Source organism: Montipora capricornis, chromosome 14 (assembly GCF_036669925.1).
Source record: "Montipora capricornis isolate CH-2021 chromosome 14, ASM3666992v2, whole genome shotgun sequence".
Classification (NCBI taxonomy): Eukaryota; Metazoa; Cnidaria; class Anthozoa; order Scleractinia; family Acroporidae; genus Montipora; species Montipora capricornis.
In genome coordinates, this window is record NC_090896.1 from 33,845,352 (window position 1) to 33,862,851 (window position 17,500).

Below are 17,500 nucleotides of genomic sequence, written 5' to 3' on the forward strand. Positions count from 1 at the left end.
TATCGCTTGTATTGAGATAAGGATGATATTGGATGGGAGCACTTTAAACAATATCGTTCCAAGAAAAGCTGTTTTGGTCAGTTGTTACAGAATCCTAGAGGAAGCAATTAATTTTGTTGTTGTAAACAGTGAAGCGTTCAACTCCTCAATTGAAAGTCCTTTGCCGAAGACTTTAAGTGGTAAACTCCCAAAAGTTTATTCACTGGCCACTGAGGCAATGGCCTCCATCATCCACTTCCTCCAAAGTGTTGCCGACAATCAAGGAGAAGCTGATCTCCAACGAAGCCAGCTGGTTTCAGCCTCAGTGCGGGTCTTATGTGCCTGGATGGCGGAGGAAACTTCTGCACTTCAAGACGGAATCTCCAAACTGCTACCGTTTCTGCTTAAGTTGGCCAAGGAATCTTTGAACATCCCCTCTGGTACTGTGATATTTTCTGTTTTCCAATCTTATTAGGCTTTCCTATTTAATTAAAGGTTAAAAAATCAACATCTGTTGGCACTGGAGTAGGGCTGGCGCATTGCTAAGTGCACCCGCCTTCCACTTTTGTGGCTTGGGACTGATTCCTGGGTCGGGTCTCCATTCTGATCCAAGAGAGTTTTCCTGGGGAACTCTTAATTGTTTTCTCCTCTCCTCCAAAAACAACATTTAATTTGGCTTCTTCTGATTTCAGTTGATTTGTAGTCTCCCCAATTACTACAGCACTCGTGCTCGGCTAAATATCCTTGAGACTTAAATAAAGTAAATATGATTACTAATATTCATATTATTATTGACACTTTTTGATATCGCGGTTTTACATGATCAATAGCATAACGAGACTGGTCCTAGGCTATGCTATATATATAATTTTCAAATATGAATGTTCAGTTAGATTATTCCTTTCAACGTTCTGCTCAGTTCCTTCTCTCTCTTGTAGGTATAAAAGTTCTTAACTACTGTATTTACCCGTGTATAAGTGGATCCCATGTATATGTCGACCCCCCATTTTTGATGGAAAAAAACGCAATTTCTTGATTTCTTTGTCAAATGTTCATGGGACACTAATCTTGTATTCTTCGATTTCTGGAAATGTGGATACACAAAAAAATCAGGGCCTCAAGCGCTTAATAGTTTTGTTGTTCAGCAGCTGTATGCGGGCATTTTGTCCTTGAGTTTCGAAAAAGTTCTCTGAAAATCGAACATGTAAACCTCAAACTCACCAGTTTCGTTGTTCAAGGATAAAGGGCTTTAGAGGATAAGCACAATGCAGCATCACAGAAGCAGGAGTCAATCTTTGAAAATAACTTACGAACGATGCGAAAATGTGCAAGGTTTAATTGGTCCTTGACTTACAATGTGTGGTTCCAGAAAATATCCATACCCCCCCACGGAGGGTTTTTTCCAGTTTGACCCCCCACCCCACTGGATTTTCCGTTCCAGAGGGCTTCACGTTACTCCGCCCACCCCCTGGAATTTCCATGATTTTTCCACTTGGTCCCCCATACCCCTTGGAAAAAAGGAGACTGTAATAAGAGCTGTAATAAAAATTTCATTCTCTCAAAAACGACCGTGGAAATTCTAGACGTATTCACAGATGCTTTGAAATGTTGAAACTAACAACTGAGCTTATTTAACCCTTTAATGTCCTGGCAACTAGCTGACCTTTTCTCTGTTCAATTAAAAGAAGTAAATTCATTTAAAAATCAAAAAAAAGAACTGAAAGTTGGCGCTATTTTAAGTCTATTGTATACGTTTTGTAACCCAGTCGAAGTTTAAATTTATGCGTAGTAAAAACAACATATCAAATTATGTTGCACACAAAGGAAACTATTTATTGCAGAGTTATTTTTGCTGTCACAGCAAAACTCGGGAAAATACCTCAGTGCTAATGTCCATGATATTTTTTTATGTTGCGGGTGTAATTTTTATCCACATTAGTATAATTTGTGAACCATACTGTTTACATTATTTTTCGTGTGTGTTGCTGTGAACTGACTTCGCTTATCAGCGGGAATCATGAGCCTTCACGTAACATGTTTTTTTCAACAGCTGTTTATCAAAGGTCGCTTAAATTTTTGTCATTCACCAAGAACACTTCAATAAAGTTATGTGCTTTGTCTCTGTAGTTTGTAAATGACAGTACATTTTTTATTCCCTAGGATTTTTCAACTAGTGTCACATTTCATGTGTGAAACGTACTTTTCAAGTTCAATCCGGTAACTAAACAACCAAATGAAACCTTTGCCGTCTCTCATCGCCGTCGACGGCTTCAAATACGTCAGGACAAAATTATGGTACTGAAATTATCGACTTTGCTAACATTTACAAACTCATAACTACACGGATAATGATGAAACTATTTCATAACCTGGTTATCGAAGGTTTGAAATTCGCAGAAATTTTGTACTGAACAGGAATAACATGAGTATAATCAAATGATCTCAATCAACTGACTGCACAAATAATGCCATCTGAAAAAGCAACAGATGCGTTTAAGCTAAAAACAAGCTTTAAAGATCTTTAAAAGTCAGCCTTTTTTTTTTTTTACTTCACGTCGAACATGCTGCTCAGGAGAGTTTCTCAGTGCTATCTGTGTCGTCTGGCGGCGGAATAATAGTGGAAAATATATGAGAAGGAATCTTACGTTTATTTCAACGAATTGAATTTTCCAGTTTTCTTGGTTACCTTGAAGAATCAATTGGAAAAGTACGTAAGTGTTTATGCGATCGCATTTCAAAACCTCTGGAAAAAAAAGCTCTTTATGTACCCCCCTCCCCTTCGGAAATTTGCCTCTTTCAGACCCCTCTACCCCTCGGAATTTCCGTAACCCTCCGTTTGAGGAGTATGGATATTTTCTGGAACCACACAATTTCTCAAATGACAAACAAAACAAAACAGAACTCATAAACAAAACAATACGAAGTTTGCAAAAGCATTTAAATCTGCCAGATTTGTATAAAGAATTAAAAAAACAATCATTACCAACCAGCATTTTCACGCTAACACGACTGACGATGCTTGCACGCAAACACGCAAACACGCAAACACGCCAGGTTACTAAGCCGTTGAACGATCGTGTTTTATTTGAAGAAACAGAAATGCCTTTTTAGAGCTTTACGCCTTTGGAAAACGAAAATTTCTAGTGTCTATTTCATATTTGTGCTTGTAAGTTTCTTCCACATTTAGAGTTGGACAAATCCCTTTTATTTCAACTGGAATTGCTTACATTCGTTTTGAAGTCTTTTGTCATTCATTTTGAAGTCTTTTACAATGTACGTCGGCTTTTGTCCACTGCGTTCGTTATGCCCAAGACAACACTATTATGTTAATCTTGAATAAATTACTTAGCTGGAACTTGGCTCAAAATCTTTGACCCATGTGCAAGTCAAGGGCGGTTTTTGGAGCTTCTTTTGAGGCCGTAAAAGGTTGACTTATACACAGGTAAATACGGTATTTCAACATTTTGTGATATGATCCACTTCTGGCTTTCATCATTAGATATTGCGTCTCTTCTTTGTTCTTTCCTGTTAAATGCTCATTGAGATCATTCTTCAGTCTTTGGTGGTATTCTGCTAGGAAATCGAAAACTACATTTACTTGGTTGACTTTGTAATCGGGGTATTGATGTTAATACCCGCCCTTAGTTCTCTGTATTTGTCTTGCTTGGTCTTCCACCTATTATTATTATTATTATTTATTATTATTATTATTATTATCATTATCATTATCATTATCATTATCATTATCATTATCATTATCATTATCATTATTATTTTACTAAAAGAGGATGTTACATGTTGAAACTGATTTTCTTCTCTAATCATTCCATTCACCTAGGTTAAATTATAAACATCCCTTTCGGTACAATAATTGTAGTTTGTGCAGCATATTACAATTGTACTGTGATATTGAGTATTGCTCCATTTTATATTCTAGTAGTGTGGAAGGACAATGAAGTGGTGTTACATGAACCTACTGTAGTTTAAGGGCCTTGCTCCCATTAGTCTCTTATAGCTCACTGAAGAGTATATTCAGGGAAGCTATATAACAATTTCTATTAGAGAGATGTATCCAGGTTTTCAAATTTGGGGGTCCTCTGGAACCCCTTTTTGAAAAATTTGGGCGTCCAGCTAATTAATATTCAAGAATTAATATGCGATCTATTGCTTCTTAATTGCTGCTGCGGTATCCTTTCAGATTTCTGATTGCACAAAAATACCGTTTTATCCCTCCCAATGAATATGTACTTACCGTATTTACCCGTGTATAATACGCACTTTTTTTCGCACAGCTCCGAAAATTGAGATGCGTATTATACGTTTTAGACACGCGTCCCTCCTTAGCATAAAACCGAAGACTCATTGGCTTTTGATTAAAAAGTAAAAGGCTTGACCCAGATCCACTAATAAATTAACCTTTGTTTAAATGAACAACTGAACAACATAGCCTTCACTTTTGAGCGATAAACTGAAACATCAAAATGGCCACGAAACTCCGCTGAAGATCATCCGATTTCACACTGTTATATTATAAAATTTTGCAAAGAACACAACTACCTACTACATGTTACTGGAAATATGGACAAAACGCCACTGATCTTCAATATGCCGCGGAACCGAATGATCAACATTACACCGCAGAGAAGAAAATTAATATCACGCAACTGTTTTGTTGGTGCGTGCTGGTGATGGATCAAGAGGAAAACGGTGCCTAAAGTTGAAAACAAGCACAGGGTTATCAGTGACGCCCAAGAGAAAGGCCGAATGGATGCCAAAGGAATGAAGAGTTTGGCGTGCTCCACGTGTTGGGACTGGGGAGACGAAGAAGCCTGCTTGTTTATGCTTTCGAAGCTCATGTGACTGGAAGCATGAAAGCAGCCGTTTACAGAGAAAACACCAATTTAGCAGTAATTCTTGGCGGATTGACCTCAGTTCTGCCTGAAGAGATGATTGAGTCGTATTTTGTCAAATATGGAGTAGTAAAAAAACCTTGATAACACACAAGACGATCTTGTGGACGGACAACACAATGAACTTGTCGGTGACAAATCTTGTGCGAGAGAAGTGCTGTTCGATTGTGACTAAAAGTTTAAGGTTTCATTTTTTAAACACTTTACATAGGCTTATTTACTTTACTGTTGTATGTAGCGGAGCAAATTTTCTTATCCAGGAAATGGATTTTTTTCACACTAGTTTTGCTTTTTGCTCTAACTTTTTTTTTTTCAAAATGCAGTCCAAAATTGGGGTGCGTATTATACACGGGCGTGTATTATACACGGGTAAATATGGTAAAATGATCAATTTCTTTGAAACTGTTGTGCCTGTTGATTCATCAGTCAAAATGTATGGGCTGTTAAAGCTCCACTAGCCTGCCTCCATCGATCACATCTGAAAACGTCTCGAGGAATCCGTATGCTGTAGGAACTGTTGGTCCCAGTTAATAAATGATCTAGATATCCACAGCAAAAAAAACAGAACTGAATCTCAATTTTCTGTAAAAGAGCATCATTTATTTTAACAACACTTGAGGTGTAATTTAGGAACAAAAGAGTAAACAAATGTAAGCGTTCGATACACAGTTCATTGTCGGCCCCTGCGGCTGTGACTTCGCCATGGCCAATGTTAATAATCAAGTGACTGAATACATTTAAGTTTCATGTTCAACCCGTTAACTTTAACACTCCGAAGAAAAGTTGCATCATTTGCAAAAAAGACAAGTTACGAGCAAAACAAGAACCAAAACGATGACACGTGCACGCCCGGAATTAATATCAACAGGCCAGGGTCGCACAAAACAAAAATTTAACATACTTTGCCGTTGGAATCTCTGTCATTTCACTCACGATAAGCGAACTAATGCTTGAAATTCACTTGGAAAGCATGCAACAAACTGAACTTCGACTGAAATGTTTTATTATTACTGGCGGCAGATCGAAAGTGTCACTGATTGTCTCGCCTAAAAAACAGCTCAGATCATGTCACGCAACACGTGCGAATTCAAAACTGAACTCCTGGAGCTGGGCATAATGGTTGACCAAATGAAATTATTTGACTACAGAAATCCGAAAAAAAAACAGCTTACCTTGAAATTTAAGGAACTCAATCATTTCTCCGTTGTGAGAAATGGGAATGTTCAATTTCCTTCTGAAATACTCTGTTAGCATGTTTTTTCCTGGCGTTCGTAAATTTGCATAAACATGCAATTTTTTTTCTGCGTCCAGTTGGACCCTTTGTTTCATATTCTATGCGTCCAAAAGAAAAAGGAGTGCGTCCCAGGACGCAATGACGCACTCTGGATACATCTCTGCTATTATATCTCTCAGATACTACATGCCCTGTGATTGGCTAAATTAGTGGGCAGCATTCTACAGTATGGCGCACTAAATTAGAAATTTCGTTAAAACATTCTCTAGCAAGTTTTTCGTGTCGTTTTGGTTACATAAACTTTTGAAACTTTTTTGAATCTTGCAAGCAACTCTTTCAAACAACCAAGAACATTTTGTTTTTCAGATTTTGACACGGGAATCTTTGTGGGAGTTGAACTTTCCGGGGGTCTATCAAGTCTCACTTTGCCACAAATTACACGATTTTGTTGTCAAAAAATTTTCTGTGGTGATAGATATTGTGTCATCAAGTCTCAGTGTGCCACAAATTACAAGATTTTTCTGTCAAAAAATTTTCTGTGGTGATGGATATTGTGTTAATACATTTTAGTTTGTCATATTTAGGTATAGAATTTGCAGAAGAACAATTTTGTCATCCCTGAAATTTGAAACCTACAGAAACTTATCAAAATAATATTCTATAATTAAGCAAAATTAATATTCTGAAAATAAAGCTGAGAGTGAGAAATGCATCAGAACTTTAATCAAAAGGGTGGGGGTCTTTTAAATTAAAAAGAAAACTTTGGCAACCTTTTGAGAGTGTGTACACATGTCACATTATATTGTGCCTTATGTCACAAAACAATTTCTTTGTTGTAGGACTCCTTTCACATGCAAAAGCCAGTGAAAAAGATGGATCAGGGACAAGTTCAACAAACCCTGTAAGTAAAGAAGAAAAGGTATCAGGACAAGGGGACATAATGCGTTTTCTATTGCCACCACTGTGTCACATGTCAGCTGATGAAAATATGCGCGTGATTTTGATTGACAACAATGGACCTGAACTCCTCTCAAGGTGTTACTTTCAACAATGGAAAATCTGGAAGGAACTTGAGAAAACTGGTGGGGAACTTGCAGAGTGTGAAACGTGCCTTGTTACAATACTTGGCATAGTTTTGAACTTTTTTGTGACAGAAGCCAAACTTGTAGCAAACAATGTTGTATTTCAAGAAATAGGCAATCATGTCCATGCATCTGTTTCACTAATGATGTCCTCCAACAATGATGTGCTTCTTTTCAACACGGTGGTGCTTTGGTTACTTTTACAGAAAAACAGTTTAGATCATGGGGCTTCAAGGAAACCAGAGGAAATGTTTCAGTTTCTAAGCACATCAGTTCACTTCTTAAGAGGAACAAGGCCTTTTATTTGCGAGAAAGAACTTTGGATAGAACGCAGCCTAACTATACAGGCCACCATATGCCAAAAAGTGTCAGGAGATGTTACAGAATTGTGGTTCCTTTGTTTGCAAATAGTTTTTGACTTGTATAACATGTTGCCTTTGATGAGGAAAGTTGTACAAGACAGTGGCTTGTTGGAAGTGATGAGAATGCATGTTAAAACTTGCGTCCAAGACCAAAACATTTCTGAAGAGGACAGAAATGCCCTTCTTGATTTGGTAAGTAAAGTGATTAATTAATGTGGGTTGTTAAATTTTTCTTAACCCATTAACACCTAAAATGCACGGAATTGCTACAACAAGTTGCAAAAATAGTGGAGACACTTCATCTTCTTGGGGCGTAATTAATTTCCCTATTATCTCTCACACTGCAGCCCCCCTCCCCCCCCCCCCCCCACCCTTTCCCCTTATCAGTGTTGCTAGCAAGACAAAAAAATTTAGGGAACTTAAGCAGTCAACATTGAAAGGGGGAGGCGGAAGAGGAAGTGGGCAAGGTTTAAATTCTAGATACGGCGGGCATTGGAAGCTAGACAAGGTGCTTTTGAATGAAAGTGTCTCAACAATTATTTTGCAACTTGTTGTAGCATATTCTGGCGTTAACCAGAGTGATATCTTTCAGTATCACTGTCAATTGGGGGAAGCGCTTTAAAGTTATTTTCTCTTTTGTTATTGGGTTTGAGTGAAGCGAGGCACTTAAGCCTGGTTTTCACTAGTGAAGCAAGCACAAGCATAAGTAGCTTTTGCTGGTGAAAAGGGACGTCGGCATACATGCAAGCATCAGAATTAACTATGGCATGCTCCATTCTGTTCAAATGCTCAGAGGCAGGGAATCTGGAATGATTGTTTTAATTTTCCAGATGAGCAAATTTCCTTGTGCTTATGCTGCATTTTGTTTTCACATGACGCAAGCATACGCAAGCATAAGTGCAAGCACAAGGAAAAGGAAAAATTTTATCCTTGTGCTTGTGCTTGTTCTTATGCTCGTAAACGTCAACCCTGTTTCACAGTGAAATAAGCACTCTTATGCTTGCGCTTGTGCTTGCGTTGCTAGTGAAACCCAGGCTTTACTCTACATGTCGATTGCAATTTTTCTTGTGTTGCTGACTACTTGCCTGGATTTGATGTGGGGGCCTGAAGCCCACAAGGTGAAAGGTAATGAACAAAATATTACAAAATATTGTTTTCTTCCCAAGGCAAGTGAATTTGTGTTCAGTTATTGGTGTTTAACAAATCGATTGGTCCTACTTATCAAAGCATGGAAAAGCTGTTGAAACAGATGTTGCAATTTGACCTTGTTTTGTCATTGGTATTGAGATGTGATTTGTCCTTGTTTCAACTTTCCTGTTCAAGTTCTCTCTGTTTTCGAAGTTGTGACATTTTATCAATATATTTCCCTCGGCCATTTAAAATTGATAAGATGATTGCAGAATATTTTTAGTTCTGGAGCTACACAGTTGGAAAACTTGACTTAGTGACCATGTCTGCAGTAGGTGATGAGGCAATACAATAACAATAATAATAATTATTGCTATACACAAATCCCAGTTACATGCATATCGCTGGTGACCCCCATTTTTTTGTCCTTTTTGGCAAAAGTAGATCATTGCCTTTCTGTGTGACAAATCTGTACGTGGGAAAGTTTTGGGCACGAACGTCCTTAAGGATGTTCATGCCCAAAATGTTCCCACCTAATGACCATGTCTATAGTAGGAGACAAACCCACTCTCTTAACTACTTCTAAATAATCAATAGGTAGAAAAGATTTTTTCTTAAGACAGATACTGCTTTCCTGCTACCTGAGGTCTCTGATGGTCCTCACCTTCTCAGTGAAACCTCTGCTACGTGCAGTATATAAAATTTGGTTTAATAGAACATGCTGTAAGTATGACGATAAACTTCGAAACGAACACAACCTCCACACAACATACCCACATCAAAATTATGAAATGGTTTTTGCGATGCTTCTAGATTAAATTTCAAATTGATGCAACACAACCATCCTTCTCAGAGAAAGTTGTAAAATAATTGTTGGTTTTGAATATCTCAATGGAAGGAAGACAGCTCAGATGCATTTCCTAATCTTTGATTTCTGCTTGTCTTAAGTGTGTCCTTTCCAGCTTTGTTCACCTATGTTCCACACTATCATAGATTTTAAATGTAAAAAAACAACGAAAACAGGAGTTACATAGGGAGGGTGACAGTATTACAATCTTCGTATGTCCCAGTACTGTGCAAAAAGAATGCAAACAAATTTCAACAAAATTTGGTTATTGTTCTCTCGAAATTTCGGGGAAGAAGTGTGATTTTTCGAAATTTCGCAGAGCTGCATAAAAGTTCGAACACAGGATTTCAAGCAATTTCCTTTCCTTTACTCAATTGATACTTCGTCAATAAAAAGATACAACAGTGTAATGCCCTTATCGTTTTGATTGAAGTCACACTGATAAGTTAAATTTGATGCTTACAAGTTCACTTTTCTTCTCGCATCAAGCTCTTTTATCCCCACTTAGATAAATGATCACTCCTCCTAAGTCCTGGTCAGTGGTGTTAACCTCTAGGTTGAAATCTGGTTCTGGGACTGTCATAATATGATGTCTAAGGCACCAGTAAAGTCAAGAAATGCATTCGAATTGTCGTTGTCAACCGACGCCATTTCAGATTGGAATACATGCCCTAAAACCCAATTCTTGGTTTTCAAGTCACTCAAGTAACACACAAAGAAAATAAAAACTAATCGCTTACCATTCAACAAATTTGTAGTCGGGTAATAAATAATGAGCATGTCAAAGTTTTAAGCCGCGGCAACAAGCGGTTTTTGCTCGCATCAGTGGTGAGATTTTTTCACATTTTGTTGCGTTGCCAGCGTGTGATGAAAATCACAAGTGTAGCCACCCTTGAACTGGCGACGCAACAGCTGAAAAAAATGCAGAAAAAATTCGCGAGAAATTGCATATTGGCGCATGTAATCACTAAAATTTTTCAACAACTACAGTCGAAGCTCTCAGTAAGCGACTAGGTCAAGTTGCAACCACCAAAGTGAAACCCGGGTGGTAAATCCCCGTTAAAAATTCACTCATAAGCTACCATTCCCGTAAGTGGAGAAAGAAGTTTCCAGCTTTTAATGGGTGCATTCCCGAACGCTATCTTTTCTACCATCAATAATAATTTAAAATCCCAGAGACTTTTGCTGAAAGCTCTCGTAAGCGACCACCCTCTATTGTTTATAATTTTGGTCGCTTACAAGAATCGGCTCTCGCAAATTCCCAGGGTGATCATTTATGAAGGCTTCGACGGGGCTTTTTCGAATGTTTCAAGGACGTTTGCGCCCATTGCTACTGCGCATTTTTCCGCGCATGTTACACACACGTCATGCATTGCACACCACGCAGGTAAACACGATGATAAAGGCGCAAAAAATTTCAAAAAGAATCGAACGAGAAAGTATGTGGCAGCAAGGGATAGCTGTGGACCCAGGTCTTCCTTGCCTTAAAATGTTTGATTTTCATTTTTCGGCACAAAGGATTAAGATGTTCTTCTTTCCTGATTTCTTTGGAGTACCCCTTTTAAAGAAGGCTAACAGTATTGTCTCTGCCGTGCTCAGGGGGACTGTTGTTGCACCACCTGCAAAGTAAGTTTTCAGTGAATATCTTACAAGAAATGTAGATTACCATATCCACCTATGCAAATATGGTGGATTCTCGGTTGTTGCCCGGGACGAGTTGTATGAAAGCGAGACTAGTTGAGCCTCCGTGTTTTGTTTTGACAATGCTTCCCCAGAATAGTCTTGCTTCATCGACGATTTGGACTGTTTTATTTCGCTATGCCTAGGAGTTTTTGTGTTCCTGAATGCCACGAGAAGGGATAGAAATTGTCCAACGTTCACGTCTTAGGCTGAAAATAGTGGATGGGTGCAATTCGTTGAGATGAAGGAAGTGAGTTCACGATCACTGAGGGGAGTGAAGTTTCTACTCTACATTTCAAGTCGGAAGATCTTAGAAAATTGTTTAAATGACGAGCTCATGTGGTGTCTGGTGGTGTTTCAACACAATTTGCATGGTGTATGAGGCCAAGTAAGCAAAAATAGCCACAAGTCTAGGGGGCATTGCGGAGTAACAAGCTGATAGTCTAATGAAACAATTTTGATATACCGTAAAAGAATGTTAACTTACCGTTCAGTAGACTACCGGAACTTTCGAGGTGCAGCGGCCTCTCCATATCCCACTGTTGCTGGGTATAAATGCCATAATTTTGGCAGTCACTTGCGGCTCCTGTGGCTGGCCTCGCCAAACGAAACAATTTGAGCTCGAAGTTATTAACTCGCTTTCTCATTCACGCCGAGAAAACTCTCTACGTGGCGCTCGAAGTTGTTGAAACTGCTTAAATCATCCCGAAAAGAAATTCTTGAACGAAAACGTTTGATAACTTGTGAGTTTCGGTAGAAAGTAATCCCAGCGCTAACGGCTGCCATCTTTGCGAGGTTTGCAAAGTGTAGAGAGAATCGGAGAGAGAAGTCTAGGGTTGGTAACTAAAACCGCAGGCAGAGTGCAGGCTCAGTACATGTCACGAAATGATAAGAGACAAGAAGATCTTTTAGATCTTATAACTGTGCTTTGAAAATTTATCTGTTTGCTTACCACTATAGTCTCAATGTAGTGCACATTCCAAAGCAGTCCATGATGATTCACTGATGACTATAGACACAAAATCACCTGATCAATCTGCAGCAACGGCTACACACACATGAAATCTTTGATTGCACTATCAGTCGTAGCCATTGTGAAATCTCCAATGACATAATGGTCTTAATTAATCTGGAACTTTCTTTGGGCTACATGTACGTATGTATGGGTATGAACGATACAATAATAACAGTATTCACAACTTACAGATTTCTTTCTTAAAAGTCACGATTAAATTATTTGTTTTTTTACGTGACTAAGGGCTAGCAAAGTAGTCACACGAGTCACATAATTCAAGTATTACGTTATCCATGGCTATCTTTAGATCTCTTTACTACGGTGCTTATTTCCCTACTAATGAAAGTTGCAAAGTCGACAGATTCAATTCCATGGATGACGTAATGCCTTTTTTACATATTCAATACTCCCTTCGAATCAAGCGCTTCAATAACACAAAAAGGAAATATATTTTGTTCTAAATAAAGAGTGGAATATTCATAAAGTTTTAAGTACATTAACGTTTTAACAGCTTTTGCCGAATAAACATCGTAAGTTGCGTGATTCAAAGTCCACTGACTATGTGGCCTAGTGGAAGTTTGGTTCAGCTCACCGACAAAACAAAAAAAAAAACAACGTGCAGAGCAAGAACCGCACTTGGCCCATGGCCTGCGCGGTTAATAACGGAAGTCGTGCAATCTCCAACAGGACACGCAACATACAAAATAGAGGGGTACAGAAGTCTCTAGAAGTGTTAGACGAGGTCAAAGTAAACTAAAATTTACATTTCTACCTCACAAAATTTTGTTATTTATCCTGAAAAGTCTGAACTTTTGGTCCTTATGTACCTCATACACTAAAAAGTAGATCTTCTTTTATGCATTAGTTCATATTGTGTTGTTTATACGGTTTCGACAGTCCAAAAACGTCTTTATACGCTAAACAGTTAACCCCATTCAGACACCCTCTACCATCAAATTATTACAAAGGCGCTTTTCTTCTTTATTTATTAGTAATACAAACTAGCCCCTCATAATAGATGTTATACAAAAAACAAAGACAATTCGTTAACAGAAAGACAATACATGTAATATCGATTTGGTTATACATTTGTAGAGTTATCTGTCCGCCACATTATTTTTATTGTTTCAATTTTGTGGAGGTGTTATTGAATATAAATAAACATTAAACAGTATCCAACATATATTTCTTGCATTGGTGAGGAAAGTTCCACTCTCTAATAAGCACCTCCCCAACTATATTTTGCAAAAGAAATATGTGTTATGCAGAAAGCTAGTACAAAAAGGGCCTGTTATGTCTATAATTTAAATGGTTGTGCCACAATTTACTTAACATGCACTGTACATGTGTGTTGGACGTTTGAACTGTACCTCTGTGTTTGAAACAAAAAATTAATGGTTCTTTGTTTATCATATACATGTAGTATTTATGGCTTGTATGGCAGTTAATGCCATGGTTGTCTTTAATGTCAATGACTTGAAGTACAAGATACCTTTACTTTCCTACTCATTGTGTGATACATGTCAATGTTGTTATAAACCTAATAACAAGGCAAATTATTGATCACATAAAATCGTTCAAATTTTCGTATTGTCAAATACATTCTAAAGAATTTAGACTCAACTAGATAATAACATCAATATCACAACTCAACACTTTCCTCAGCTACATGTAGGGAACCGAAGAAATATGAAGAGACTGTCCATAAATAAATGTCTGACAAGAATCACAATTCAAAATAGTCTCTGTGAGAATCTGACCGTGAATTCTCATTATGAGAAGATGTAACAGAAGAGGCCCTCTGACTCACTGAACTGTAATGGCTCTCTGGCTGAAACGATCCTGCTTCACATGAAAACTGATGAGAATGGATTCCAGCTCCATGGTGCAAGTGACCGCTAGAAGGCTGAGAGCCACTGTAGTTGTTACTAACACCAGAGCCAAACATAGCAGGTGTGGGTGCCCCCATGTATTGTCCATGGTCAAGGGGAAACGATTGTGGTTGACCTGACAAAGCCATTGCAACCACTTGCATAGCAGATGCACTACTACTGCCAAGCAAAGTTAGGCAGTCAGTCGTCTCTGTCATTGAGGTCTCGAAGACCTTGTTTGACTGAGCAAAGGCATCCAGAAGATTCTTTTTCATGGCAACCTCATCTTTAGCAGTGCTCGATAGGATTTTATCCCGTTGTGCTTGAGACAAGTTTTTTTCCATGTGTTTTCGCTTGTTGTCAACCAGTTGAGCTATTTTAGCTGTATTTACTCTAACCTTGCCCTTTGCTTTAGCTTTAGAAGAATCATCCTCTGAGCACCTGCTTTCTTCTACACTTTTTTGACTGATACTTGATAAGTTATCTGTCTCATGATCACCATCATCATCACCAAAATAGTATGGGGATGGGGAATGTGAAGACTCTGAAACAGAGATGTATCCAGGTTTTCCTCTGGACCCCTTTTTGAAAAATTTGGGGATCCATTGCAAAATTTAGGGGGGTCCAGCTAATTAATATTAAATAATTAATATTCGCTCTATTGCCTCTTAATTGCTGCTGCAGTACGTACCCTTTCAGATTTCTAAATTGCATAAAAATAAAGTTATCCCTCCCCACGCATAAGAATATCTACTTAAAATGATCAATTTCTTTGAAACTGTTATAAGCTCCATCTGAAAACGTCTCAAGGAATCCGTATGTTGAAGGAACTGTTGGCTCCAGTTGATAAATGATCTAGATCTCCACAGAAAAAAAAACACAGAACTGACTCTCAATTTTCCATAAAAGAGCATCATTGATTTAACAACACTTGAGGTGCAATTTAGGAACAAAAGAGTAAACAACTGTAAGCGATCGATACACGGGTCATCATCGGCCCGTGCGGCCGTGACTTTGCCGTGGCCAAGGTTGATAATCAAGCGATTGAATACATTCAAGTTTCATATTCAACATGTTAATTTCAACACTAACTCCGAAAGAGTTGCATAATGTGCAAAACAGACAAGTTACATGCAAAACAAGAACCAAGACGATGACACATGTGCACCCGGAATAAACAGGGTTGCACAGAACAAGAATTTAACACACTTCACTGTTGGATTCTCTGTCATTTCGCTCACTATAAGAGAAATGAGAAATGGGAATGTTTAATACGCTATTCCCATGTTTCACCTGCCATTCGCCATTGGCATAAAAGTTAACGTTCTTTTTTTTCTGCATCCAATTGGACTCTTTATTCCATATTCTATGCGTCCAAAAGGAAAACGAGTGCATCCCAGGAAGTAATGACACACTCTGGATACATCTCTGCTAAAATGCCTAAATGTTACATAAATCAAAATATTGTAAATATGAATTAATTTTAGCAATTAACTTTACCGAATGTAACAATATGATGACTTATTGCTTCATTTGTTATTTTATGTTGATTATTAAAAAAACTTGTGGAACAGATATTATTGTAGGATGTTACCTACCATAAGACTCAAATTTTTATATTTCTTTTCTTTTCTTTCCTTTGCCAATAGATACTGAACTGGATTTTGTAAAGGCACTTCAATATTATTACATCAATCAGTAAATTGAATTTGTTTCTATATAAAGTTCGCAACATTATAAATAAGATATGACCATGACCTCTGGTAGTTGCCAAGGTTAACTGCCAGCAATACATGCCATACCATTTATAGTATACAGAGGTTGATATTATTATAAGCAATCAGCTCTATTTTAACAAAGTCCTCTTCAATTGTTATCACCTTGCCCATGCACGAACCATGCATTTGGTTTTTACTTTATTTTGTTATGATCATAAAGAAAATATAAAGTTATTGACTGATTAATATGATTGATGTAACAATAATAATAATAATAAACTTTATTTAAGCGTCAATTCAATAGCACTTCAGCACTTATTGAGGACACTACAAATCAACTCAAGTCCACTCAACTCCACTCAAGGCAAATCAAAAACCTTGAACTTCACTGTCATTTTCATCCTGAACTGATTGTTCCATCACGTCACTGTCAATACCAAATAGGATTGTGCTTGTCGCAGGAGAGCCTCCCCAAATTTCATTAAGGAGATTGAAATTTTCCTGCTGCCACTAAGACTTCCCTCGTTCACCGCAGTCCAGTAATCTTGACGAATGTTCTTTATCTTTTCTTTGACTCTATCATAGCCTTTCTTGATTGCCAACTTTTCCTCATCATTTTGAGATTTGAAACTTTCGTATTCCTCTTTGGCCATATCCTTAATACTTGTTTCCGTTTTGGTAAGGCATGGCGTTCCAAAGTCATCAGGATACAAGTCTGAGTCACTTGACAGCTTTCATTTCTTCCTGCCCGATTGCAAGTCATTATTTTTGTCCAGTCCGGATGTTTGCTTTGACTAGTCATCATGATCAGGTGTGAGAGAACGAAATACAAGAGGACTTGCCGACCTTGCAGTCGAAATATTTTCGGTTTCTGGCAAAGTATATCTCCGTTTAGCACCGCGGGCAGCCCCACGATGTAAGCGATCGGCCATCATGGCCGTTTGTTGTCAATATTCAAAGGGTCTAGAAACAAGTAAAAAGTTGTCCTGGGTAGGCGAGGTGCCCCTAGCAGAGCATTTACAAGGCAGCTGGGGCTACCCTGGCCTTACAACATTGTTTATTTCTTTTCAACTTGAACAGAATGTGCCTTCATTGTAGAGTAATTGATCATCTTTGTAATTCATCCATGTAGGGAACACTGAATATTTACCGGTGTTACCATTAAGCATAAGCATAAGCATAAGCATAATTTATTCACGATGAAAAAATAAAATATAAAAATACATCATGAAAAGGAAACACGAGGTTGACGCTATCTATAACATTTCCTGGAATTAAAAACTAAAACAAGCATCATAATTACATATTTACAAATTTACAAATTAAGGAACGACTTCAGTCTGGTTTTAATATTACAAAGGGTAAGAATAAATTTTTTACCAAAAGATTATTGTGATGGCAGAACTGCTTCAGAATGCTGTAATTACCGTTTGTGATGATATGTTTGGCAGTCTTACTAATACTAGTATTAGCTATTGACGTTTTTGAGTCTACATCCAGGACAGCCTTAACAAGAAGATGTTTTAGATCTTATAACTGCGTTTTGAAAATGTATCAGTTTTCTTGCCACTATAGTCACAACGTAGTGCACATTCCAAAACAGGCCATGTTGATTCACTGATGACTATAGACACAAAATCACCTGATCAATCTGTAGCACAACAACTGACAACA

At 37.9% G+C, this 17,500-nt stretch overlaps 1 protein-coding gene across 3 annotated transcripts in view; it reads left to right on the plus strand.

Annotated features, from left to right (window-relative positions):
- LOC138032427 (neurochondrin-like) overlaps positions 1–17,500 on the plus strand; it is a 70,912-nt gene that overhangs the window by 980 nt on the left and 52,432 nt on the right. For all 3 annotated transcript variants that reach the window (XM_068880096.1, XM_068880095.1, XM_068880097.1), the window contains exons 1-2: positions 1–419; positions 6,963–7,759. The exon at positions 1–419 is cut by the window's left edge. In XM_068880096.1, the coding sequence (XP_068736197.1) occupies positions 1–419; positions 6,963–7,759 (1,216 nt within the window). The remainder of the gene's footprint in view (positions 420–6,962; positions 7,760–17,500) is intronic.